General features: G+C 32.0%; 1 protein-coding gene across 2 annotated transcripts; it reads left to right on the top strand.

Moving 5' to 3' along the window:
* Positions 1 to 4,506: 4,506 nt before the first annotated feature.
* Positions 4,507 to 7,200, top strand: LOC105803459 (protein NRT1/ PTR FAMILY 6.4). 2 transcript variants are annotated; one of them, XM_012635668.2, is made up of 5 exons: positions 4,507 to 4,664; positions 4,760 to 4,880; positions 4,966 to 5,183; positions 5,341 to 5,888; positions 5,987 to 7,200. In XM_012635668.2, exons 1-5 carry the CDS (start codon positions 4,662 to 4,664, stop codon positions 6,882 to 6,884), a joined length of 1,788 nt encoding a protein of 595 aa, XP_012491122.1. In that variant the 5' UTR covers positions 4,507 to 4,661; the 3' UTR covers positions 6,885 to 7,200. The 2 variants fall into 2 exon arrangements, with proteins under 2 accessions (XP_012491122.1, XP_052479257.1); XM_052623297.1 differs by having other exon boundaries at positions 4,509 to 4,644.
* The last annotated feature ends 19,684 nt before the right edge of the window (positions 7,201 to 26,884 follow it).

Below are 26,884 nucleotides of genomic sequence, written 5' to 3'. Positions count from 1 at the left end.
GTAGCCTCAGATAAACAAAAGTCTTATGCCAATCTCAAAAGGAAAGATGTTGAATACAATGTTGGTGATAAAGTATTTTTAAAGGTGATACAATGTTGGTGATAAAGTATTTTTAAAGGAATCACCATGTGAGAAGGTTCTTCGATTCGTGAAGAAAGGAAAACTAAGTCCTAGGTTTATCGAGCCATTTGAAATTTTAGAGCGGGTTGATCCAGTTGCCTACCAGTTAGCTTTACCCCAAGAGTTGGATAGAATCCACGATGTTTTCCATGTGTTAATGCTACGAATGTATCGATTTGATTCGTCTCACGTGATTACTCCAGAAGTGATAGAGGTTCAACCATATTTGACATGTAAAGAATAACTAGTGAAGATACTCGCTTGAGAGGTAAAAGAATTGAGGAATAAACGTGTTCTATTGGTAAAATTTTTGTGGAGGCATCATAATATAGAGGAGGCAACATGGGAAAGAGAGGAATCAATAAGATAGTAGTATCCGCAGTTGTTTACATCAGGTAAATTTCGAGAACAAAAATTTTATTTAAGTGGGGGAGAAATGTAACATCCGCGTTATGCCTCAGAGCCGGGTACAAATAGAAATCGGGTCAGGGTTTAGTGGAGAATTTTTGAAATAGACTAAATAGGAATTTTGAGTATTAAATTAGAAAGTAATAAGAGCCGATAGGAAATTAGAAAATGTTCTTTAGATAGGAAATATTTAAATAGAAGCATTGACTAAATTGTAGGAGTATAGAAATCATTGTAGCAAAAGTAGGAAATTAGGAAGTTATGAGAGTATATGGAAAAGATGGCAAAACAAGGAAGGACTCATTAGAAATTTACTTAGTAAAAATACGAGTCACCTATGGGATTATTAAAGATGACGAGGGATAAAATCTTAATTAGTTAAGAAGATATTATTAGACTTAATAATTAGGGGTTGAAGTGTAAAGATGTAAGGCAAAGGACTAGTTAGCAATTTGACCATTTTTAGGTAAAAATCATGAGATTTTTTTATGGAATTGTGTAGAAAAGTGAAGGAAAGGATGAAAAGTTATCATCTTTTCACCTTGTCAAACCGTCACCCACCCCCAAACCTCCATCAAACTTTTATGCTATTCCCAAATAAGTCTTTCCGCCATTGTTGATCAAACCAAGCTCAAAACTTTGTATTTCTTTGATGTTTCCATAGTAAAAACTCTAGAGAAGTCTAGTACGCACCTTAGTTTCATGTGAAGAGCTCCCATAGAAGTGTAGAAGGAGAGAGAAAATAAGGGTTAGATTGTTAAATCAAAAGTTAAGGTAAGAGATGGTGAAATCTTCATGTCATACATGTTTATTTTCATTATCTAGCAAAGTAAAGCTATATGATTGTTGTTTTGATTTGTAAATATTATATGATTGTTATGGAATTGAAGAAAAATAAAAGAGGGGAGAGGACCCAAATGAAGGAAAAGGAAAAGAGAAGGTCCAAGAGTGAATGAAGAAGAAAACTCACCATCTCAATTTTTTGTTGTAAGTACTATAAGGAGTTTCAATTTATTTTCTTTAGATTTTCCTATTGTAGTATATTAGTTACCTAGAATAGTTATGTAAATATTATTATACTAAATAAAAGGACTAAATTGTGAAATTACGAAATATGTTAAGAAAATATAGGTGAAGTATATAAAATGATATACTTGGTCGAATGTCAAATATTTATGTTGAGAAAAATAAAAGTGTATGGAAAGAGTATTGCACTTGTGTTTTATGAAATATGGACTAAATTGTGGAACATGGAAAAATGTGTAATCTTTTCCAAAACATTTATAAAATGTATATTAATGTATGAAATTCTGTTTAGAGCCCAAGTAGACAAAATTAGAACTATTAGGATATTAATGGCATGTCATTAAGGATCCTTATGACGTTCTCTGTTTTCTAGCACGTCTGTGCTCTCTGTTCAGCACGCTTTTGTTTACTTGTGCATATAGTTGCATCTCTATACTTGATCCGTATATCCTAAATTGTTCTAAATAGTCTACTGTGAGCAAATGTATGAAATGCAAGTAATACAAGTATTTAAAGTATCAAGGTAAGTATCAAGGTAAGTAAAGTTGTTGAAATAAATGTCTAGTTATAATGATATTCATGTATGGAAGTATGATATAGATTAGTAACATATTAAATAGATGCTATGTTCATTTATTCTTGTAGTGCTTACGAAGCCTTCACCAGCTTAACGCGTTTATTTCAATGCGTAGGTACAATTAGATTTGACGGGCTAGAGTCAAGACCACTAGCTGCTCATCTCATCATATCGCCAATTTTGAGAAGAGTATGTACTAAATTTTGGTATAAAATGACATGTACATAGGTGATGTGGTATGGAACTTGGTAAAATGGGATTAAAATGCAAACTTATTTAAATGAAGGGCTTTAGCAATATTGGAAATGAATTATTAAGAGTTTAAAAGTATGTATTGCATATGTGGTATGATTATTGGTTAAGCATGGTTGTCTTAGAATTGCTTGAAATAGGTTTTAAGTGTTAATTGGTTCAATCTTAAAACAATCAATTGTAAGAGTTTAACTATCTCTAACAAATATATTTGTAGGGGGTTTTTAACAAAATTTCCAAATTTTTTTGAGCAAAATTGACCTAAAGTATCGATACCAGGGCGTTAGGTATCGATACCTGGGCCCTGAAATAAAAAAAATTTCAAAACATAAAGCAATTTTGGTATTGATATTTAAGGCAAGATACCGATACGTTCATTAAAAATTTGAAAATTTTGAGTTCCAGAATGCTATTTTGGTATTAATACTGATCAAGGGTATAAATACCTTGTTATAGGTATCGATACCCTATGTTTTAGTATCGATACTTGCCCCCTGTTTTGCTTAAAAATCATTTTTAAATCACTTTCAAATGTAAACGATCAATAATAATGTCTCCAAACATTTAAGATAATAATTAATGAGTTAAATAAGTTATAATGCTATAGTTAATGTTCAAAATTACTTAGTGTTTAATTAAGATCACTTTGGCACCGGATGTAATATTCTTATATTGGTTTTCGAGGGTCGGATCGGTATAGGAATGTTACAATTATCTTACCAAATTTAAATCAAAATAATATTTTATTTTAATATTAAAATTTAAATATCAAGAAAATATTTTATTAAATTTAAAATTACACCTTATATTCATATTAAGTTACACTTCCAACCTCCAATATTTAAGTAATTTTATTCAATTAGTAGCTAAAAATTACAATTTTGTTTCAAAATTTATTGTTATTTTCATTAATATTTTAATTATGGTCTGAATTTTTTATCGTTGTAATATTTAATTATAAAATAATTAATATATTTAATGATGTTAAATAATTTGAATAATACTAATTTAAATTAATTACTCGAAATAAAAATATTATTTAGTAAATTAAAAATGAACACATAAAATTATTGGTAACACATGTGATATTAAAACTTAAATTTTAAATTTAATCCTCTATTATTATAGTTTTGTTGTTTTAGCCTCTCTATTCTAATTTTGTTAATGTAATCTTTTATTTTGATTAAAAGTAGGTTTAAGTATAGTGATCACAGATTAAGATTTTATCTTTTAACGTAAATGAGATAGAATTTTAGTTATAAAAAAATTAACCCTTAGTATCAAGGGCGAGGTTGAAATTAAATTATATATTTTGACAATAGTAAAAATAGAATTTCATCATTTTAATATCTATATTTTATAATTTTTAAAGGATTAAATTAAAATTTTTATCATTTTTAGGGAGGGTCAAAGTATAAATTTACTTTTCTAATTTAAATTTATATAAATTTTAAAGGAGTTTAAATAAAAAGTTTTCATTTTAGAGGGCGGGTGGCCTGCTATGCTTAGTAAATTAGTACATTCTAAATTTGTGAAAGATAAAGATAGACAAAATGATGAAGAATTATCATGTAAACAAAAATGGAGAAATCCATGATGAGATTGTTATGAGATTCCAAGCAAAAAAATATCAAGACAAATTCTGTAAACAAGTGTTAATCCCACATTAAATAAGGAAGTCAAGGCCCTTGGACTTATATACAATGATTGTACATTTAACAAGCATGCTTATTTTTGAAAGAGAGTAATGATCTTATAACACTTCCATACATTAATAAAAATTATATTTGTTTTAATTAAATATTAACTAATAAACTCAAATAAAAAAATTGTTTTCTTTTTATAATAGTTTATATCATATAGTCGTAATTATTTCTTCATTTTAAAATAAAAAATGTTTGTACACTCAATTTTATAACTGTGAAAGTTCAACTTGATATGATCAGTATTGGCTGGTAAAGACCAATAACAAAATACAAATACCATCAATTTGGCTGTTCAGGATAGTCGACATCGACCGACCTCTTATCATATTATTATATCATATCGTATCACCGTGTAACATGTCTGAACTTGGATTGTCATTTCTTACTTGATAGCACCATGACCACAGGGTCATAATAACACCAAATTGACCATCATCTTCCAATTTTAAAACCTCATGCTATCTTAACTCCAACACACTACATGCAGTGGTATCCAGGTCTTTATTTATTCTACTTTGTATTTGGAGCTAAACAACACCTTTTTCCTATACCCTCGTAAGGACATTTCAATCATGGTATAGTTTCCTCCTGAAGGAAATTTTCACTAGCATGCTTAGATAAATTTCTCATTTTATGAATACCTTGTTTCTTTTGCTTTGGATACCAACAGGTTTTGGTTGGAAGCCATGGTGAGAAAGATGGGTTAAATGATGATGCGGTGCTTGATTACCGGGGGAACCCGGTGGACAAGTCTAAAACCGGTGGATGGCTTGCTGCAGGGCTCATCTTAGGTGCTTAAGATGAATTTCAATAGTTAGTGTGGTTTAACTATATATTATGTCCTCTTTGCAAATATGAATGGAAACTTTGGTGCAGGATGTGAACTCTCAGAGAGGATATGTGTGATGGGCATATCCATGAACTTAGTGCCATACTTGGTGGGAGATTTGCATATTTCAGCAGCAAAATCTGCAACCATGGTGACCAACTTCATGGGAACTCTCAACCTGCTTGGTCTCCTTGGAGGTTTCTTAGCTGATGCCAAGCTTAGTCGATACGTAACAGTTGCAATCTCTGCAGCAATAACTTCACTGGTGAGTTTTTCTCATACATAAACACAGTTGTATCTTTATATTACATGCATTGCAAATCAAGAATCATCACTAGACATATGTATATATATATATTTTCGAGACTTTTCCTTCAATGAGCTATAAATGTAAGCTGAGATCATATATCATCTTGCACCAGGGAGTGATTTTACTAACAGTCGCTACAACAATTCCAAGCATGAGACCTCCTCCCTGCGATGAATATAGAAGACAGCATCATGAGTGCATCGAGGCAAACGGCCGGCAACTGGCTTTGCTGTATGTGGCACTATACACAATAGCACTTGGTTGTGGAGGAATAAAGTCTAATGTCTCTAGTTTCGGATCTGATCAGTTCGACGTGACGGATCCGAAGGAGGAGAATGCTATGATTTTCTTCATAAGTAGGTTCTACTTTGGCATCAGCATTGGATCTTTATTTGGCGTGATTGTGCTGGTATATATACAAGACAATATAGGAAGAGGGTTGGGATATGGAATTTCAGCAGCAACAATGGTGATTGCACTAGCAGTTTTGCTTTGTGGAACACCCTGGTACAGGTTTAAAAGGCCTCAGGGAAGCCCTTTAACTATCTTATGGAGGGTTCTGTTTTTGGCACTGAAGAAGAGGAATCAGTCTTATCCTTCTCACCCCAGCCGTTTGAATGATTATGAAAACAGAAGGGTTCCCTACACAAAAAGATTCAAGTAAGTATGATTTCAAATAGTTTCACCCGTTTTCCCAGATTCTGAGCTTTTCCTTGAAAATTAACACAACTTCATTTCACTGTGCATGTGTTGATTAGGTGCCTTGACAAAGCTGCAGTCTTGGATGACGATTGTGCTGCCAACACCAACAAAAATAAACCATGCGTAGTATCAACCGTGACCCAAGTTGAGGAGGTGAAAATGGTTCTAAAGCTACTCCCCATTTGGTCCACATGCATCCTCTTCTGGACAATCTACTCCCAAATGACTACTTTTACAATCCATCAAGCCACCGCCATGCACCGAACAGTAGGTTCCTTCGTGATCCCTGCAGGTTCTTTCTCTGCCTTTCTGGTTATCACCATCCTCCTCTTCACTTCCCTAAATGAGAAAGTGTTTGTTCCCTTGGCTCGAAAACTTACCCATAATGTCCAAGGAATCACATGCCTCCAAAGGATAGGGATAGGACTCATTTTGTCTATAGCTGCCATGGTGGGTGCTGCTATTGTTGAGAAAGAAAGGAGGGAAAGGGCTATTCAGAAAGAAATCAAACTAAGTGCCTTTTGGCTATTCATTCAATTCTTCCTCGTAGGTTGCGGGGAAGCTTTTGCTTATGTTGGACAACTTGAGTTCTTTATTAGAGAGGCACCAGATCGAATGAAATCCATGAGCACAGGGCTTTTCCTGAGCACCATTTCAATGGGGTTCTTTGTGAGCAGTTTATTAGTGTATATTGTGGACCATGCGACCAAAAAGAGCTGGCTAAGGACCAATCTGAATAAAGGGAAGTTAAATAACTTTTACTGGTTACTTGCAGCACTGGGATTTATAAATTTATTGGTTTTTCTTATCCTTGCGTCAAGACATGAGTACAGGACGCATCTGCCAATTAAACCCGAGTCAAGAGAGGAGGAGCTTAAGAGCTTGAACAATGAAATGATAGAAGACGTGGAGAAGAAGGCAAGCATCCAATCGTTGGAAAATATAGAGCCATAGAATTGTTTAGAAGATTGCATTAAATGTTCCATCATGCTTGTGTCATGGACAATTGTATGGTGGCATTCAATTATTCTTTCTTCTGAGGTTGTCCAATTACGGGGATTTTATTTCTATTTCTTGTTAATTACTCCAACTCCAGATGTTGGACGTGATTTCCATTTCTTTTCATATAATTATTGGAGATGCATTCTGACCCCCATAGAAGTAAGCTATCGATGTATATTAAAGATAGAGAAATTTACAATGTATACCACGATGATGTGAGTAAAAAATAAAATTATATAATAAATTAATAAAGAAAATTTTGATTGAATTGTAAAATTTAAATATTACAAATAATAGTGGTTATGTTATTTTTATTCTTATTTTCTATATAAAATATACGAAATGGTAAAAATATCCTTAAAATAATATACTTTACTTTGTAAATGATATTTTTGTTATTACTCAATTAAATTTATGTCCAGTTGTCTCGTGACACTAAACTCAATAAAAAATTTAATATTAGTAGAGAGATGTGATAGTAATGTTTCTTTCTCATCTTTTATTTTTGATACTCAAGCTTATCAATATTGATACATCGAGGAAATAGCTTAATGATTTACTTGTTAACTAAAATAAATAATGATTATTTGATACACTATTTGTAGAGTTTTTACATTCTACAAGTGGTTGAAAGTGTGATAAGTGTCACATTTATTTATATATATTATTTTATTACATCATATAATTCACTTGTCAAGCACTTAACCTTATAACTAATGATGTATCAAATAATTTTCTGGAAAGAAAATTTTATTTTTTGAAAATGACTATCTTTTAAAAAGAGTAAGTTAATTTTGAAAAAAAACCCTTATAACTAACATGATTTTTATGTTAAAATTATATTGAATTGACACAAATATTATTATATTCATAATAAATTTTTATTTTTAAGTTTGAAATCTTTAAAATATTATCCCACACATTATAACTTTTAATATCATTAAACATTCATATTTATGGAAAATTATTTGATACATTGCTTATGGAGTTTTTAGACTCCACAAGCGAATTGATGATTTGACAAGTGTATTATAAGGCATAGTAACAAAATAAAAATAATTAATCATATAAATAAATATGACACTTGTCACACTATCAACCTACTTGTAGAGTCTAAAAACTTCATTGGCGGTGTATCAAATGAAAACCATTTATTATATTTAAAATATATAATCAATTATAAATTATTATTTTAATAAAACTGTTTAATATTACAATTTTATTTTAACCTTAAGAATAATTTTAAAATTCAAATGATAATAATATTTTATAGAAAATAATTTGTTTTAATATTATAATTATAATTATATAATCTATGTCATATATTGGAAATCGGGTTAGAAGAAAATTGGGTTAGTGGACCTAGAGTTATCACACTATTATTTATTTATTTATTTAAAAGTTCATAAAATTATTTCAAGATTTAGTTGTTAGTTTAATGGATAAGGGAAAATAATGAGAGAATGCAATTGGTTTAGAGACTTGAGTTCAATTTCCTTCCCTTGCATAACTTTTATTTTTGGTATTTTTGCCCAAAAAAACCTCTAGGTGCCGTCCAAGCTTGTAGACCTAGGTATAAAACATTTTTTTTTAATTTTTGTTCATCATATTTTTTTATTTTTCCTCCCTTTTGCCACCCCTTCATCTTTGTGACACCTTATACCCGACCCAATTATTGGATTCGAATATAAAATGCCACATTGTGTTGCCAAAACAACTTACTTTTCTATCTATTTTTTTGAAAAGGAAAGCTAGTGATAAAATTATTTTATAAAAATTTCGGCAGCATTTCTGCCTATTTTAGATAAAACCCCTGCAAAATTTATATTTCACAAAATATCCACATTCAAATCGACCTCATGTTTTCTTACTTCTTTAATAAAAAACCCTCTCTGTCTAGCAGGAGGTGTAGGCTGAGGTGTAATACTAGCAACTCTCTGTAACAAATCAACAACAATATGCAGTAATAGATCATCACCTTGAGCCGATTGTCTGTGTTTGGAAGTTCTTAGGGACTGATGAACACTAGTTCTCTCTTCACCAGGTGCATTATGTCTATTTTCGTCTTCAATTTCTCGTTTCATACTATATCTCGATTCCTTAGGCATTTTACTATACAAAATTTCAAACAAAGCAATTTCAACATTCGATTTCAGCTCAAACTCAACATTTAATAATGACATGTACATTAGACTTCACTATACATAATACATCACATTTTTACTCATCCGGTATCAAATTCGGATAGCTCTGATACCACTAAAATGTGACACCTTATGCCCAACCCAATTGTTGGACCCGAATATAAAATGTCACATTCTATTGCTGAAGCAACTTACTTTTCTATCTATTTTTTTAAAAATGAAACGTAGTGGTAAAATTATTTTATAAAAATATTGGTAGCATTTCTGCCTATTTTACATAAAACCCCCTGCAAAATTTAGATTTCACAAAATATCTACATTCAAATCATCTCCCAAATCAATTCCCAGTACTTCTATTTCTAAAAACATATCAATAAACTAGATTTCTACGCTATACTATTTCATCAAAACATTAGTTATAAAGTACTAGCAAAGAAAACATAACGAAAATATTTAAATTTAGTTTACGACATAATATTATATATATACAAGCCTAGGTACATGCCATTTACATCAACTATAAAGTAAACTTTTCACCAACATTGTTTGAGCTGAATTTCAGTTCTTCGGATGCTGTTGGAATGATCTAACTAATCTAACTACCTGCACACGGAAAAATAGACAAACCATACGCTGAGCAATTTTTATGCTCAGTGGTGCTAATATCATATAAATCATTACATAAGTATTGGATATAAATTAATTGATAGAAATAAATTAAAACATGATTATAAATAATAACATCCCAATAAAAGAAAATTCTAATATTAGTAAACTTTAATATTTTGATATTGACAAATCGAATAAAGACAATAAACTTTTTAATCAAATTCAAAATTGTGTAATTAATTTAATCCACACAATATGGAAATTCAAATAATTTCAAATATTGTTTTTGCTTTTTTTTCAATTTAGACCCCGTAATAAAGTTTAGACTCATAACCAGATATACAATCCGCCACCCTGAGTTGTTCGACAATGATGGCTATCAGAGTAGTCCACGACCCTCTGGGAATTGGGACTGCCCTCGACTCTTTAGGAATTGGGGCTAATAATAATAAAAACTGACTAATTTTGGCCTTTCCTCCCTCGACCCTCTAGGAATTGGGGAGTTCTAAATCCTTTGATATAAAGACTCTATGGCATGCCAACTATACCTGATTTAGTCTAACATATTGTAACAGGGTAAAAAAAAAGTAAATTTCATGATCCTTTTCAATTCCATTTTCATATAATTCATATTTCAATTTCGTTTATATTCAAATCACATATCACCTAATGTAAAATTAAACTTTCAATTCGAAACATATTAAACGTTTTCTTGCTCAATCATCTAAAATCATAATGTTCAAATCCAAATCATAACCATGAAATTACTAATTTAATTATATGAAAAACATAGTCTTCATCTTGAAACATAATTTTATAATTATTAGCTAAATCATTCAAACTCATCCAAAACTCATAAAAAAATCAATATAACTAGTCATAGTAAACTAAATATTCTAAAGCTTTATGTAATGAAAATAAGATATTAGCACAAACCGAAGTTTCAATCGCTTTACTCATTCTCTTCGCCTTTCTCCTTCAAGATGTTTGCTTTGTTTTTAGCTACAATAGAAGCAATTCAATACGAAACAATGTCATTTATCCATTCTAATACTCAAACTAATAAAAACAAACTTAAATATGCATGTTTAATGACAACTTAAGTTTCCTAGTCCGAAATTCACATATCTTTCGACTTGATTATCCGTTTTCAATTCCGTCTTCACCAGGGTACTCTGCTTCACAAGCTATCATTTAGCACCAATATTACACAAAGTGGCCAATGTTCTCTACTTCCCCTTCACCATAGCCAAATGTACCAAGTAATTTTTTCATCCACTTTTATTTCTTTTTCACACTTTTAACAAGCTAGAACTCATCTTCTAATAATTTCCTATCCAAAAATATACTTATTTCACTTAAGTTTGAAGAAATCTATGTAAAACAAGCTTCAAAGATACAAAATCTATGAAAATTTTGAAGAAAAACCATACTTTTAATTTGAAGGAAAGTAATAGAAGCAATTTTTTTCTTTCCGCTTTTGTTTACGTGAAAAGAAGAAAAATGAGAAAGATTTCATCTTTTCTCTATTTTTCTATTTTTATATATTATAATATCAATTAATAAAATCTTATTACTTATTAAAATATTATTAGTAATAAAATATCATTTAAAATCCATTATGAAAGCATTGATTTTTTAAGTCATGGTAAAATTGCCATTAAGTCATTTCCATCAAAATAAAATGGATTACTTGTAGTTTAGTTCCTATACTTTCCCAAATTATTTAATTTAATCCTTAAACCCAATAGCAAGTTTTAACTTAACCACATGCTCCTACAAATAACTCTCTATGTTTTCATGTCTGACAGTTTCCTCTAGAAACAATCATAATTTCTTATACTACTATTTATTTATATATCACTTATTCAAGGACTTCTACCATAAATATTCTTCTTCTTTCTCTCTTTTTTAAAGTGGAGATGTTACAATCTTCCTCCCCCTCTTCTCTTCATTTTTTCCCTTTTCACCATTGTAGTGTCATTCTTTGCTTCATAGTCCCTATCGTTTTGCACCTTTCTTTTGCTGCTCATCTTTCTCCATATCTCCTGTTTATTTGTTGCCATTTTTGAGCTTTTTTAAATTGCCTCATTGCTACCAATACTTTTAACACCTTTTGATCTGTTGGGAAATGTGTCCATATTGTAGTAAACATGTAACTTTTTTCTATTTATTTGAACAATGAATAAATAAATAAAGTTAATTTCACATTTCACTATTATGTCTTTTGTATTTTTTGTCTTTCATATTTGCATGCATAACGAAATTGTGACAAACAAATATTAGCTTGTTGATTGTCAAAAGTTCAAACTAAAGATAAATGACATTGTAAGAATGTTTACATTGCAAGAAAGACAACTTACTTTAGTAGATAATCTAAATGAGTCCGTAGTCCCATAAAAGAATCAAAGTGAGTATTTGATTCAAATACTGAGAAGGATTGTTATGTTGTCTACAATTCCAATTAGAGAGATGACTAGTCTTGGCTATCGGAGCAGTTGACTCCATGGGTAGAGAATAGATGTATTCATTGGTAGAATGATACATTGGACTGGATTCAAGATGAATTAATTCTGAATCCGTTTGTGAATTAATTCACTAGTGACGTTCATGGTGTTGTTTACCTAAATCTTGAGTTAGTCACTGACCATGCGTATGCAACTCATGTGCTTTGATATAAGTGGAGGCTTATGCTCTAAAGATGATCGAGTCTATAGCCGATATGCTAGGTACATGACTTGTGTATGGCATGACTTTAATAGCAATAGTGGAATTCATAGCTCAATTAAAGAGTTAATGATATCGTTTCATTGGCATTTTGTGGGTTGATAAATATGGAAAGTGGTCACGAGTTGCTTGTTCTCGAACGAGCAATTTATCACAGTCATTTGTTGGCAGTGATCATATTAATAATTAAGAAGACACAATAGTGACAATGAGATAAAATATGATTGTATTGAGTGAATGGATTTAACTCAAATAAATCAATGATATCATATAAGGGTAACACACACATGACGATGTCATTGGACAAAACAGTTGGATGAACTATTTTCGTAAATATTATACAATAAGGAGTTTTCAATCATGGTACTTCTTGTGGACTGACTCCATGGTTAAGTAATTACAAATTATTGGAACGATGCTTTTGGATATAATTGCTATTACTAGAGCCTAATTGTATATGTCTGATTGGTTCCTCCACTAGCTCAACAAAAGCTTGATCGGACTGCATTTGAATCAAAAGAAAATTCTACGACTTTGGAAGTAATTTAATTGAGTCAATTTATTCAATGTGAAATTAAATTAGGTGGTCGTGAGAATTGTTCAACTAGAGAATTTGATTAAATAATTTTCTTAAAAAATTAATTTGGAAAATATAAGTGATTTTTGGAAAAAATAATTTTGATAAAGTAAAATTAAATTAATCATATTAATATGATATTTTTAGAAATTAATTTTCAAGCTAGACAATTGGCCCAAAGGGTAATTGAACTTGAAAATTGGACCTGAGATTGTTAATTAGACTCAGGAGCCCAAAATTGAGACAAAGACCCAAAAACTAATTGGATCGAGCATGATATGTGAAATCGGGCCAATGGTTAGATTGAACCGGTCGGGTCGTCACTGACTTGGACCGAACCGGAGCAGTCGAACCAGCTCGGTGTGTTGTAAAGGTGTCGCACCTGCATCACCAGAAACGACGGTGTCGACGGTTGCGACGGCAGTGTTGACGACATCCCTGTGGCCATCGGCGGTTGGTTTTCGGTGGTTGAGCAGTGGAAGAGGTACACTCTTACTGAGACTCTACCAAAAAATTTGATTTCAAATTAACTATTCCAAAAAATATATTATTTTAATAGTTTAATATTAAATTTAATTTAATACTTATCTTAATAGTATTTTTATTAATTTAACATTAAACTTGCTATCTTAATTAAATTGAATTTAATGTTTATCTTGTAGATAAACATTCTATTATTTTAATAAGATTTAATATTAAATTTAATCTAATATTTATCTTTATAAATATTATGTTAATTTAATATTAAAGTGATTAAGTTTAATCATAGTTGAACTCTCTAAACTCTCCCTATATAAAGAGAGCATTGGGTCATTATTTTACACACACTTGAATTCATGAGAAAGTTGTAAAGAGAAAATTCTCTGCAGAGATTATTTTAGAAAATTTCTAGAGAAATTTTTCTTATTTACAACTTGACCCAAAAGTTTAGAGAAATTGCGAAATTACCTCACTGGTAATTTTTGTGAAAAATTTTCTGATTTGAAGTGAGTCCACATTCAGTAGACATGAGCTTGAGGATAACGGAGAAGACTACTCGGTTGAAGCGCTCATCCTAAATGAATCGAAAATGTACAATTTTAATTAAGTGTTTATTATTTTGGATATCACAACCAAGATCTTGTTTTGAAAATAATTTTAAAACTCTGGTTTTTCCCAAATTTATTTTCCGTTGCATTTTCCAAACCCATTTTTTCCGACATGATCCCCATTGTTGTCCCCTCTACTCCTCCTTGAGCGTTGCCGATTTATTTCTTATTTTTTCTTTTTATTTTTGATTTGTGCTGCTGGTTCCAACCTTTATCCTTATTATTTTTAAGCATTAAAAATTTCCCTAAATACCCTAAAAACCTTCTTTGGTGCTGCCCTAATCAACCACTTTTGTGGCCGTGAGTGGTGGTGATTCCGCCCCTTGGAACACCTTTGTTTGCATGTTGTATTTTCTGTTTTGCCACCCCTTTATAGCAGAGTTTTAGTAGATATTTTTATGTTTTAATCAACTCTTAGCCTCGTCAATTAAGGGAGTAACTGATCCCATACATATCTAGATAACGGGAAGTGTAAGTGCGAAATTAAGTGAGGTTTTGAATCAGTTTAGTTCCATTTAAATTTGTTGTTATGGCCGATTGTTCTAGGGCTTTAGGTTGATTTTTGGCTACTGATTTTTAATAATAATTTGGTCTTAAGTACTGATTTTAACGCCCCAAATCCACAGTGAAGTCTGATTTAATCTGCACTCTCATTTCGCATCAAAGCAATGTAAGTTTGCTAGATGTTTTGGATTTGAAAAAATCGTGGTTGTATCATTGTTTTGGCTGAACCCTTAGGGGTGTTTCAAGGATGGTCATAATCGAATTATTAACGTTTTAAGTGTTGTTTTTGGATCAGTGATCATTTAAGGCTTAAGCACGGAAGTGCGAAACTTTACGGATTAGCGTTATGGAATTTGTGAAATAAGGTGTGGGTCCTAACTTTATGTAATTGATTGTCAATTGTTAAAATATTTGTTAAATTGATAATATATACTTGCTGGTCGAGCATGGTTGGGTGGCCAAATAAGCAAATTAAAATGGTGCCAAATAAGGTACATAACTTAGGGGTGTGCAAATTTCGGGTAAAATCGAATTTTTTTGGTTAACTGACAAATTCGGTTAATTAGTTGGTTAGTCGAAAAAATTTGGTCGGGGATCGGTTAATAATTTTTTTAAAGTTTGGTTAACGGTTAATTCGGCTTGAAATCGATCGGTTTACCAAATTAACTGGATTTAATAAATAATATTATAATATATAAATATTAGCCCACCACCCACCCACCCCCAGCCCCAACAACCACCGGCCTACCCCAATATAAACTCAATGAATCCAATATATATAAACCCAACCCAACCTAATCCTAAAAACTACAAATAATTTAATGAATTAATGAATAAAAATAAAAATTCTAAAACTAAAACTAAAAATCATGATTCAAAATTCACCTTATTCAAAATCCCTCAAACCCTAACCCTTTCAAAATCCTTAATATGAAAGCTCCCAAAATCTCCAGTGCTAGTCACTTCTGTGAAGCGTCCGGTGTCCACCAACCACACCGTCCAACGTCCACCAAGTCACCATCATCGTTCCAATTTCGGTGTTCGGCAAGTTGAGGTAGGCTTTTCCTCTCTGGCTTGTAGATGTCTATGCTCCTTAAATGGTTGCTAGAATATTTGAAAAAAATAATAAGCACCTATAGCTCTTAATGTATAAGTTTTAGCTTTCTTGAACATAAACCAAGAGAATATTGAACTACATAAATGGTTATTCTGAATTAAGTAAGAAAACAATTAAGCATTGACAAGCATGATTGATGGTTTTTCTTGTGTTAGTCAAATTTGACATCTATTAAATTCAGGCACATTAATATGATTGAAACGCAGACTCTAGCTATGTTGACTTTCTGTGTATGCTATACCCCTATTAGGATCCTTATATATATAATACGAATTAAGCATTGAAAAGCATGATTCGTGTATAGTTATGTACATGTCAATGTACTTGGAATCGTGTAAATGGATAGCCGTGTTTTGTTTGCAAGAGATTATCTATATTAAGGAATGTAAGGCCATTAGGATCATTCGAACTTGTTTGATATCTACAGTTTAGTGGTCTGCATTTTCATGTAATGCAAAGATAATGCTTTTTGTCTTTTATTATTGAAGGCCAACATTCAAGTAATTTTGCCAGTGGTACTTGTTCATTGTTTCATGGTTTTCTATGGCAATTGCTTAGCTCAATATTGAGTATTGACCATGCTTTGAAATATGTTAGTAATAACCTACTATTTGTCATTTCTTTTTTCCAGTATACGAGGAATACAAGTTAGTGACTTGAAAGTTTTGAAAGAAAAACTTTAACAAGAGGTAACCTTTTAGGGATTTATGTTTTTGTAATATTATTGGAATTTATAATTTACCATTTAAGCATATGTATCAGTCTTTTGTAATTTGGTTTTGTAATTCTGCAGATGAATTTTGTAAATGATTCATTCAAATATTTGAATTTTTTTAAAAAAAAGTTTGATTTCTAGAGTTTTTTTTGTTGGTTCTGTAATTTTAGAGATGAGTTTTGTAACTGATTTAGTTCTAGTATTTTGATTTTTTTTATTCTTAAATGTTTGAATTATTAGAGTTTCCATTTGGCTCTGTAATTTTGCATATGGGATTTGCAACTGATTCCCTAGTACACTCATCTAGCAGCAACGATTTTGCTGCATTAATTAACTGTTTGTTGGTTTCTTAATTTGAAATTGAAAAAGGAGTGAAATAGAGTAGAATCTCATGCTCTATGTTTTAAAGATAATTCATCATTGTAGTTCCATTTAGGATCTCTTCACATGCACACTTGTGTTGGTTAATTTCATTTCCCATCAATCAACAAACAATGTTTATTGTAGGCGATATTAGTCATTTTATGAGTTTACCTTAACAAATAGCTAAATGTTTGAGCTTACAATCATGGTATTTTTGTCGTGTTAAATTATACAGATTTTGATAAGTTAATATTTGAGTGTTCTTAATAGTGTTTTAAAACTTTTATTTTGGTCATTCAACTTTGCATTTATTTTAATATTATAAATGCATTTTAATCTATTATATAAATTTTTTTCTTGCAGAATTTCCACCAAACCAACATATATTGAGGGCAATATTACACCTCCTACTTCGATAGATTCTGAAAATTCGGTAGGTGAAGCTTCAAGCCAAACAAATGGGACTATTGGGAAAAGAAAAACCACTCCTCAAAGGTTAGAAGTTTGGTCTCACTTCACTAAGATTATTAATAGTGAGGGTGAAAGTAAGGCTAAATGTAATTATTGCAAAAAGAAATTTTGTTGTGATATGAAAAAAATGGTACGGGGTCATTGAAATATCATATTAGTTAATGTAAGAAAAATCCTAGTAATATTGTTGACACTAGCCAAGGGTAACTAGTTTTACCTAGAGAGGGAGTTGAAGGGGGGAAGAGCATATTTCAACTTGGATATTTGATCAATAAGCATGTAGGAAAGGATTAGCTCAAATGCTTGTGATTGATGAATTACCTTTCAAGTTTGTTGAAAGGGAAGGCTTTAGGAAATTTATGTTCGTGGCATGTCTTAGGTTTCATATTCATTCACGAACTACTATGACTAGGGATGTTTATCAATTGTATTTAGGTGAAAGGGTCAAGATAAAACAACTTTTGAGTCCTTATTCTAGAGTTTGCTTAACTACTGACACATGGACTTCTTTGCAAAGAGTTAATTATTTATATATCACTGCTCACTTTATAGATAACAATTGGAAATCGAATAAAAAGATTTTAAACTTTTGTCCAATTTCTAGTCATAAGGGTGAGTCCAATGGGATGGTGATTGAGAAATGCTTGTTGAATCGGGGGATTGATAAGTTGTTTATTGTTACTGTTGATAATGCAAGTTCAAATGATGTTGTTATTGGTTACTTGAGAAAGAAATTAACCCTTGAGGAGGTTTGGTTCAAAACAGTAAATATCTTCATATGATATGCATGGCACACATTGTGAATTTGATTGTTGTTTAAGGCTTAAAGGAAATGAATAAATCTGTTGAACGTGTTAGGGGGTTGTTAGATATGTAAGACAATCTCCAGCTAGATTACAAAATTTAAAGGTGTGTGTTGTGGTTGAAAAGATAGAGTGCAAGAAGATGTTGTGTCTTGATGTTTGTACTAGGTGGAACTCAACCTACTTAATATTAGACATTGCTCAGAACTTTGAGAGAGCTTTTGAGAGATTTGAGGACCAATATACAAACTTTATGGCTGAACTTGAAAGGGGAGAGGGTTGGCCTAGTGTGGATGATTGGGCTAGTGTTAGAAACTTGAGGGATTTCTTCGAACACTTTTATGAAGTTGTTTTGTGTATATCTGGCACTTCATATGTCACGTCCGATAATTTTTTTAACGAGCTTTCTGAAATTGATATTCTTTTACGAGATGCTTAGTCAAATATTAATGTTGATTTCAGTGTTATGACCATCAAGATGAAAGACAAGTATTGGGGTGATATTGATAAGCTGAATTTGTTTATGTTTGTTGCTTGTGTTTTAGATCCTAGACAAAAATTAAAGTATCTTGCATTTCCACTTAGTGAAAATGTCTAATTCTGAAAATGCTTGTGAAATGATGCAAAAATTGAAGGAAGCTTTGTATGAATTGTTTGATGAGTATAAACATTCACTTCATAGTACTTGTAGCCAATCGAGTGTGCTAGAACATGTTTCTCTCGATGAACCATAATAAAAAATAAAAAGCCGTACGCAAGCTTTTTATAAAAAGCGTGAGTTGGAAAATGGTGGTGAAGATAAAACATCTAAATTGGATAAATATCTAGTTAAGGCTAATGAGAATGTTGTTGAAAATTTTGATATTTTATTGTGGTGGAAAGTGAATAGCCCTAGATTTCCTACTCTTTCAAAAATGGGTAGAGATGTATTAGCTATACCGGTATTTACGGTTGCTTCAGAGTTTGCATTTAGCACTGGGGGCGTGTGCTTGATCAATATAGGAGTTTTTTAACTCCTAAAATTGTACAAGCTCTTGTGTGTGCTCAAGATTGGATTCAAAAATCATCATCACAAAAAGACATCAGAAAGATTGAAGAACAAATCCAAGAGCTTGACAAGATTGAAAATGATATATTTATTGTTTTATTTTAGTAGTTTCAATTTTTTTACCATATCACTCCTACATTAACTTATTTAATCAATTCTATATTTAGAATTTTCTTGAATGCATCAAAACCTACCTTAAATTCATGAGCTTTCATGAGTTGAAAGGTATGTTTATTATCTTATTCTTGTTAACTTACAATCTATTCATTTGTTTATATTATTTGATTTTTAAATGCATATATTTCCATTATATGCTCATTTTTTGCACATATTTTTGTAGGTATAATGCAAATGGAGATCTTTTGGAGAGAAGAAATGAATACAAATGGAAAATATTAAAGACTTACATTTCAATTATGTGTTAATTTCAAAACTTATGTACTGCTTTTTAATTATGTAGTGATTCAATACTTTAATTCGATTAATACTTTAATTTAGGTAATTCGGGTAATTCAAGTAACTTGATTAATTAAGTTAATTCCGTTAATTTTTTTACTTATTTTAACCAAAAATAAAAAATATATATAAATTTGGTTAATTCGGTTAACTGACTGAATTAACCGAAAAAGTTCAGTTCGTTAAATTTTTTTGAAAAAAATTTCATTTTGGTTAACGATTAAGGGTTTAAAAGGGTTAGTTAATTCGGTTAATGGTAGTTCGGGTTGATTAACCGAATGAGCACCCCTAACGTAACTTACAGTTGACTGAGTGATGAGCCCTTACTGAATTTACTTGAATGCAAAATTTGACATGTATGACTATTTGTTTGATGCCCTTATGGATTATGATTGCATGCTTGATATTGACGTAGACTGTATTGTATGATGTGAATTGTTATTGTTTATTTTATGCTTATACTGCATGTGACTCACTAAGTCACCGTTTGATTTGCAGATAAAGTATGCCTGACTGTAATGTTCATTGTATGTATGTTACATGCCATTGATGTCATTGTTATAGATTAGATGAAAGTATGCAATTCATGTATTGAAAAGGATCGGAAGCGTGTTAATCATGACATTGTACCGAAATTGATTTGAAAGCATGATTTGCTCAATTATTGCATGTGTAACAACCTATTTTCAGTGAAATCGGAATAGTGGTTTCGGGACCACAAATTCGAGGTTAGAAAAAAAATATTTTAATATTATTTTATGATCTACATTATGATAGAAATATCGTATAAAAATTTCGTCAAGAAATTTTACCGATTACATGTCTAATTTGATGAAAAGGAACAAATTGCACAAAGTGCAAAAGTTAAATTTTAGTAGCTTAAGGTATCAAATAACTATGGAATTTAAAATTAGATGTTCTTATATGGAAAATAGACCATTTTGAGGAGTTAGTAGATAAGGATGATTATTCATCATTGGAAATTAAGAAATTATTAAGGTTAATTTTGGAAAGATGATAAAATAATGATGATAAATGAAATAAATAATTAAAATATAATCATCTTCATCATCTTTCCTAAAACAAAATACATAGAAACCCTAGTCATGGATGTTGAGTTCAAGTAAGCTATTTTTGTTTAATTAGGTATATATTCTTGTCCTGCTTTTAATAATTTTTATGTTTTCGAGATTGTAATAGTTTAATCTAGCTATCTCTCGAAATTAATTTGTAAAACTATTAAAGTGTTAAGGTTTTTCCATGGATGAGTATAGTTGAATTATGAAGTTTTATGGTAGAAAATGAAAGGTTGTTGATAGATAAAAAATTTTGTAAATAGAATTTTGATGAAATTATGATTTAAGGACTAAATTAAAAGATGGAAAATTCATGAAAAATTTTGAAATTTATGAAATACATGGGTTGCTATTGTTATATATGAAAATCAGTTACGCTTGGAATAAGGATTAAATTGTATGAATTTCATTTTCCGAGCCTAGGGACAAAATCATAATTAATTAAAAGTATAGGGGCAAAATAGTAATTTTGAAAAAGATGTGTATTGGACTGAATTGAATGTGAATTGTATTAATTTGTGCAAAATTCATTCGTATAGATCCGGATAGACCTAGTATGGAATTGGATCGAGGAAAAGAAAAAGTATCGAATTAGTAGCTTACAAATCTACGTATATTTGTCAAGGTAAGTTCGTGTAACTAAATTGTATATTTATATGTTTAAATTGAATGATATATATGTCAAATGTATAATTTCCATGTATAAGTATTGATCACATATTCAGCAAGTACTAAGTCCCGTTTGAACCTTAGAAATTCGATGGATACAAATGACATGTCATTAAGGGTTCTCGAATTGGTTGTGGTCCTGCATGTGTTACGGACACACCACAGCTCGCAAGAGCGTCCCATTATTTAGCTCTTATGAGCATCCCGTTATATGGCTCTCAAGAGCTTCTTGATATTTGGATCTCATGAGCTTTTCAATTAATGGCTCTCTTGAGCTTCCCGTTTATGGCTCGTATGAGCTTCCCGATAATTGGCCCGCAAGAGCTTCCCTTTATACAGCTCACATGAGTTTCCTATTACATGGCTCAGAAGAGCTTTCCGATTACAGGTTTGTATTGGCATACCTATATATGAATTGACGAATTACAGATTTGTACACTTCGTGTCTACTACCCGTGTATCAAACGATATTTTAAATGGTTCAACAGGTAAAATTCTGATATGAGACAATATGAATTCGAGACGAAGTATTACGGGTATATACTTGAAATACATGGATATGATTTGTACATGTTATATGGACACATGATGTGGAAAGTTTATGTATATGGAAATTTGATTATTGTTAAGCTCATACATGTTTCTTGATATTCATATGAAATACATGACTAAAATGGTTGATGAGGATAAGTGTTTAGGCTATTGGCCAAATTGCTTTGGATATATCTTGTTTGCTTACCTTAAATGTGAATAAATGGTAAGTAAAATTCCATGTTATACGAACTTACTAAGCTTAAATGCTTACTCTGTTTTATTTCCTTGTTTTATAGTAACTCGGAAGCTCGTTAAGGTTGGAAGCTGGTCGGAGCTACATCACACTATCCATTGGCCCATTTCGGTATATATAATAAATTCATTTTGGTTATAATGGCATGTATAGGTTGTAACAGCCCATTTTCTGTGAAATTAGAACAGTGGTTTTAGGACCACAAATCTGAGTCCGAAAGAAAAATTATTTTAATATTAATTTATAGTCTGCATTAAGATTTAAATATCGTATGAAAATTTCGTAAAGAAATTTTATCGATTACATGATTAATTTGATGAAAAGGACCAAATTGCATAGAGTGCAAAAGTTAAATTCTAGTAGCTAAATGGATCAAATAGCTATGGAATTCAAAATTTGAGGTCCTTATATGACAAATAGATCATTTATTGGAGTTAGTAGATAAGTATGATGATTCATCGTTGGAAATTTAAGAAAAGAAAATGATTAAATTGGAAAGATGATAAAATAAAGATGATAAATTAATTAAATACTAAAATATCATCATTTACCATCATCTTTCCCAAATAAAAAGATGGAAACCCTAGCCATGAAAATCAAAGTTCAAGCAAGTTTATTTGGCTTAATTAGGTAAACATTATTGTCTCGTTTTTAGTAATTTTTATATTTTCGAGATCGTAATAGCTTAATCTAGCTATCTCAGGGATTAATTTGCAAATTTATCAAAGTATTAAAGTTTTTCCATGGATGAGTATGTATGAATTATGAAATTTTACGGTAGAAAATGAAAGGTTGTTGATAGATAAACAACTTTTGTGAAGGGAATTTTGATGAAATTATGATTTAGGGACTAAAATGAAAAGATGTAGAATTTATGAAAAAATTCTAAATTTTGTTAAATACATTGGCTGCAAATGTTACATGTAAAAATCGACTAGGCTTCAAATAAGGATTAAATTGCATGACTTTTATTTTCCGAGCATAGAGATGAAATCAGAATTAATTAAAAGTATAGGGGCAAAATGGTAATCTTGCCTAGGATGTAAATTGGATAGAATTGAATGTAAATTGTATTAAATTAAATTTAAATTCATTTATATAGATCCGGATAGACCAAATACGGAGTTAGATCGTGGAAAAAAAAGTGTCTAGTTAGTAGATTTTGCGTACACGAATGTTTGTCGAGGTAAGTTCGTGTAACTAAATTGAGAATTTATATGTGATAATTGCATTGTATGTATGTGATTGTATCATTTCCATGTATGTGAAATTAATCACATATCCGATGACAACCGATAAGTGTTAAGTCTTGTTTGAATAAATGAAATTCGATGATACATGGTTCCTAAATCGGTTGTGGTCCTGTATGTGTTGCAGACGCACCACAGCTCGAAAGAGCGTCCCGTTATTAGCTCTCATGAGCATCCTGATATTTAGCTCTCACGAGCTTCCCGTTATATGGTTCTTGCGAGCTTCCCGTTAATAACTCTTCGGAGCATCCCGATTGGTTGTGATCCTGCATGTGTTGTGGACACACCGCAGCTCTTATGAGCGTCCCGCTATATGGCTCTACGGAGCTTCCCAATTAATGGCTCTCCGGAGCTTCCCGATTAATGGCTCGCTTGAACTTTCCGATTACAGCTCTTATGAGCTTCCCATTACACGGCTCACATGAGCTTCCCATTACATGGCTCACATGAGCTTTCCGTGATATGGCTTGAGAGAGAGCTTCTTGTTTATGTGCTCGTATGAGCATTCCCGAATATGAATTGACGGATTACAGATTTGTACACTTCGTGTGTACTACCCGTATATCCATTGATATTATAAATAATTCAACAAGCAAATTTTGACATGAGAAATTATGAAATTTAGACGAATTGTTACGAGTATATACTTGAAATACAAAGATATGATATGAACATGTTTTATGGACACTTGATGTGATAAATATATGTATGTGGAAATTGAATATTGATGAGCTCATACATGTTTCTTGTTATTCATGTGAATTACATGACTAACATGCTTGATGAGGATATGTGTATAGGCAATTAACCAAATTGGTTTGAGCATGTTTATTTGTTTACCTTAAATGTGAATTAAATGGTAAGTTAATTTCCTATACGAACTTACTAAGCTTTAAAGCTTACCCTGATTTATTTTCCCCTGTTTTATAGTAATCCAAAAGCTCGTTGGGTTGGAAGCTTAGCGGAGATCACTCACACTATCCATCGGTTCATTCGGTAAAAATAGTAAACTAATTTTAGTTATAATGGCATGTATAGGTTAAATAGCCAACGTTGGCATGTAAATGTTGTGGTTGTAACTAGCCATTGGAATGGCTTGTGATGAACATATTTTGATGTATATATAAGAGGCAATATCATGTTCAATGTGAGTCTTTGGTATGGTTGATAGATGAAAACATATAGGCATATTGATGATTGATTTGAGATAGTATATGGTAATATAACATGCATAAAACTTAGTTTTGGCTTGAATTAATTGTCTTGTATTGGTTTGTGAAAGTGTTAAAGTGTTAATGTAGGTGGAAGACAAATTTGGGTTAGATATATGGCTTGGAAATGACCCTATTTCGTCCACACGGGCAGAGACATGGGCGTGTGTCTCAGCCGCGTGTAACACACGGCCTAGCACATGGGCGTGTGTTTTGGCCTTGTGTCCCCTGCATCTTTAAAATTTCAAAATAGAATGCTCATAATTTTTCATACGGCCTGGCACACGGGCGTGTGGCTTGGCCGTGTGACCCTTACACCTATTTATTGCAAGTTATTATGTTCACATGGCCTAGCACACAAGCGTGTAACTTGGTCGTGTGACCCAAGTCAGAGAGTTACACGGGTACAGACACGGGTTGGACACGATCATGTGTCCCTATTTCGAATGTCACACGGCCTAAGACACGGGCGTGCCTCTTGGTCGTGTGAACCACACGGCCTAACCACACGGGTGTGTGACCCCTGCATCTTGGAAAAATTTTGAAATTTTGCGGAAAATTCTCTGAGTACCTAGTTTAGTCCTGACTTGTTTCTAATGTATGTTTTGGGCCTCGAGGGATCTTATAAGGGACATTATAATTGATTTTTAATATGAATACTAAACGATATGAAATGTCTGCTACATGTTCTGTAAATTTCGGTAATGCACTGTAACCCTGTCCCGACGACAGATACGGGTTAGGGGTGTTACATAGGTTCATCTGGCCAATGATGGCATATAATTGTTTTGTTGTGATTAGCCATTTGAATGGCTTGAATTTGATGTATATATATGTGGCATTATCATGTTTAATATGTGGTTGGTATGGTTGAATGATGGATAATTCATAAGCATATTGATGGTTGGATTGGATTGGTATATTAGGTATAAATATTCTTATATGTGTATTTGGTTAATTTGGTAAGTATCTATTCTTGGATATATGTGATGATATGTTATGTTTAAGACTTAAGTTTGGCTTGTTTTAAGTAGTTTTATATGGCTTGATGATGTGCAAAAGTGTTGATGTAGGTTGAAGACAAATTGGGTAAGAAATGTGGCTCGAAAAATGACCTATTTTTTCTACACAGGCAGAGACACGGGCGTGTGTCTCAGCTGTGTGTGACACACGGCTAGGTGACACAGTCGTGTGTCCCCTGTATCTTTTAATTAATGCAAAATAGAATGCTCACACGGCTTAGCACACGGGCGTGTGGCTTGGCCGTGTTACCCAAGTTAGAGAACTCATAAATTTGGACACGGGCTAGGACACGGCCGTGTGTCCCTATTTCTAATGTCCACACGGCCTGAGACACGGGCGTGTGTCCCCTACACCTTTGAAAATTTTTAATGTTTTCTGAAAAATTCTTTGAGTACCCGGTTTAGTCCCAACCTATTTCTAACATGTATTTTGGGCCTCGAGGGCTCACATAAGGGACAATATGATGGATTTGGATTAGTTTCTAATATGAGTGCTAGACGATATGAAATGTCTGTTATTTGATCTATAAATTCTGGTAATGCTCCGTAACTCTGTTTCGGCGACGGACTCGAGTTAGTGGTGTTACAGTATGACATACTGCATATGCATGGGGTGGGTTATTTGAGGATGACGGAGGAGTTCTGTGGAGTTTTAAAGTCCACAATATTTTTGTTAGTGCATTGCACCGAGAGTACCGAGGAGATTGGGCGATTTTTATCGCATTAATCGTGACTTGTCCACACCACTAGTAGTTTATCTGTATTATCGTTACTGGTGGCTTGTCCACAATACTGGCAGCTTGTTTGCATATATTGGAAGTTATCTGCATTACTGTACTGCTGGTTTATCCACATCGAGTTTCAACTCGCATAGTTTGGAGTTCAGTAGATGGGTTCTGGGGAACACGTGGTCTGTAGCGGATGGTTGGGTAGGAACCTTTGCATTGCAACATTTGCATCATACCATGCTCATACACCGATCTGTTAATTTCTATGTTTATTCTGGTCATTGAATTGATATTTCTACGTCTCATTGTATTTAATATTATGTCTATCTAAAACAACTATTCGACTCACATTGAGCTTTCGTAAGCTCACTTCCCTAGTGTTGTACTTCTCAGGTAACCCTTGATAATAGGTCCAAACTCGACATTCGGAGCAACACCTCAAACATCGACATTGGACTATTTTAGATAAACTATTCTTAATAAGTCTCTATTGGTTTTGGTTTGTAATTTTTAATTATTTCTAATTTGTGGCTTAGTAACTTTTCATTTGGGGATTTTTGCATTCATGAATTACTTAAAGCATGATA

Source organism: Gossypium raimondii, chromosome 11 (genome assembly GCF_025698545.1).
Source record: "Gossypium raimondii isolate GPD5lz chromosome 11, ASM2569854v1, whole genome shotgun sequence".
Classification (NCBI taxonomy): Eukaryota; Viridiplantae; Streptophyta; class Magnoliopsida; order Malvales; family Malvaceae; genus Gossypium; species Gossypium raimondii.
Note: the sequence above shows the minus strand (reverse complement) of the source record. Positions and strands in the feature narration are given on the sequence as shown.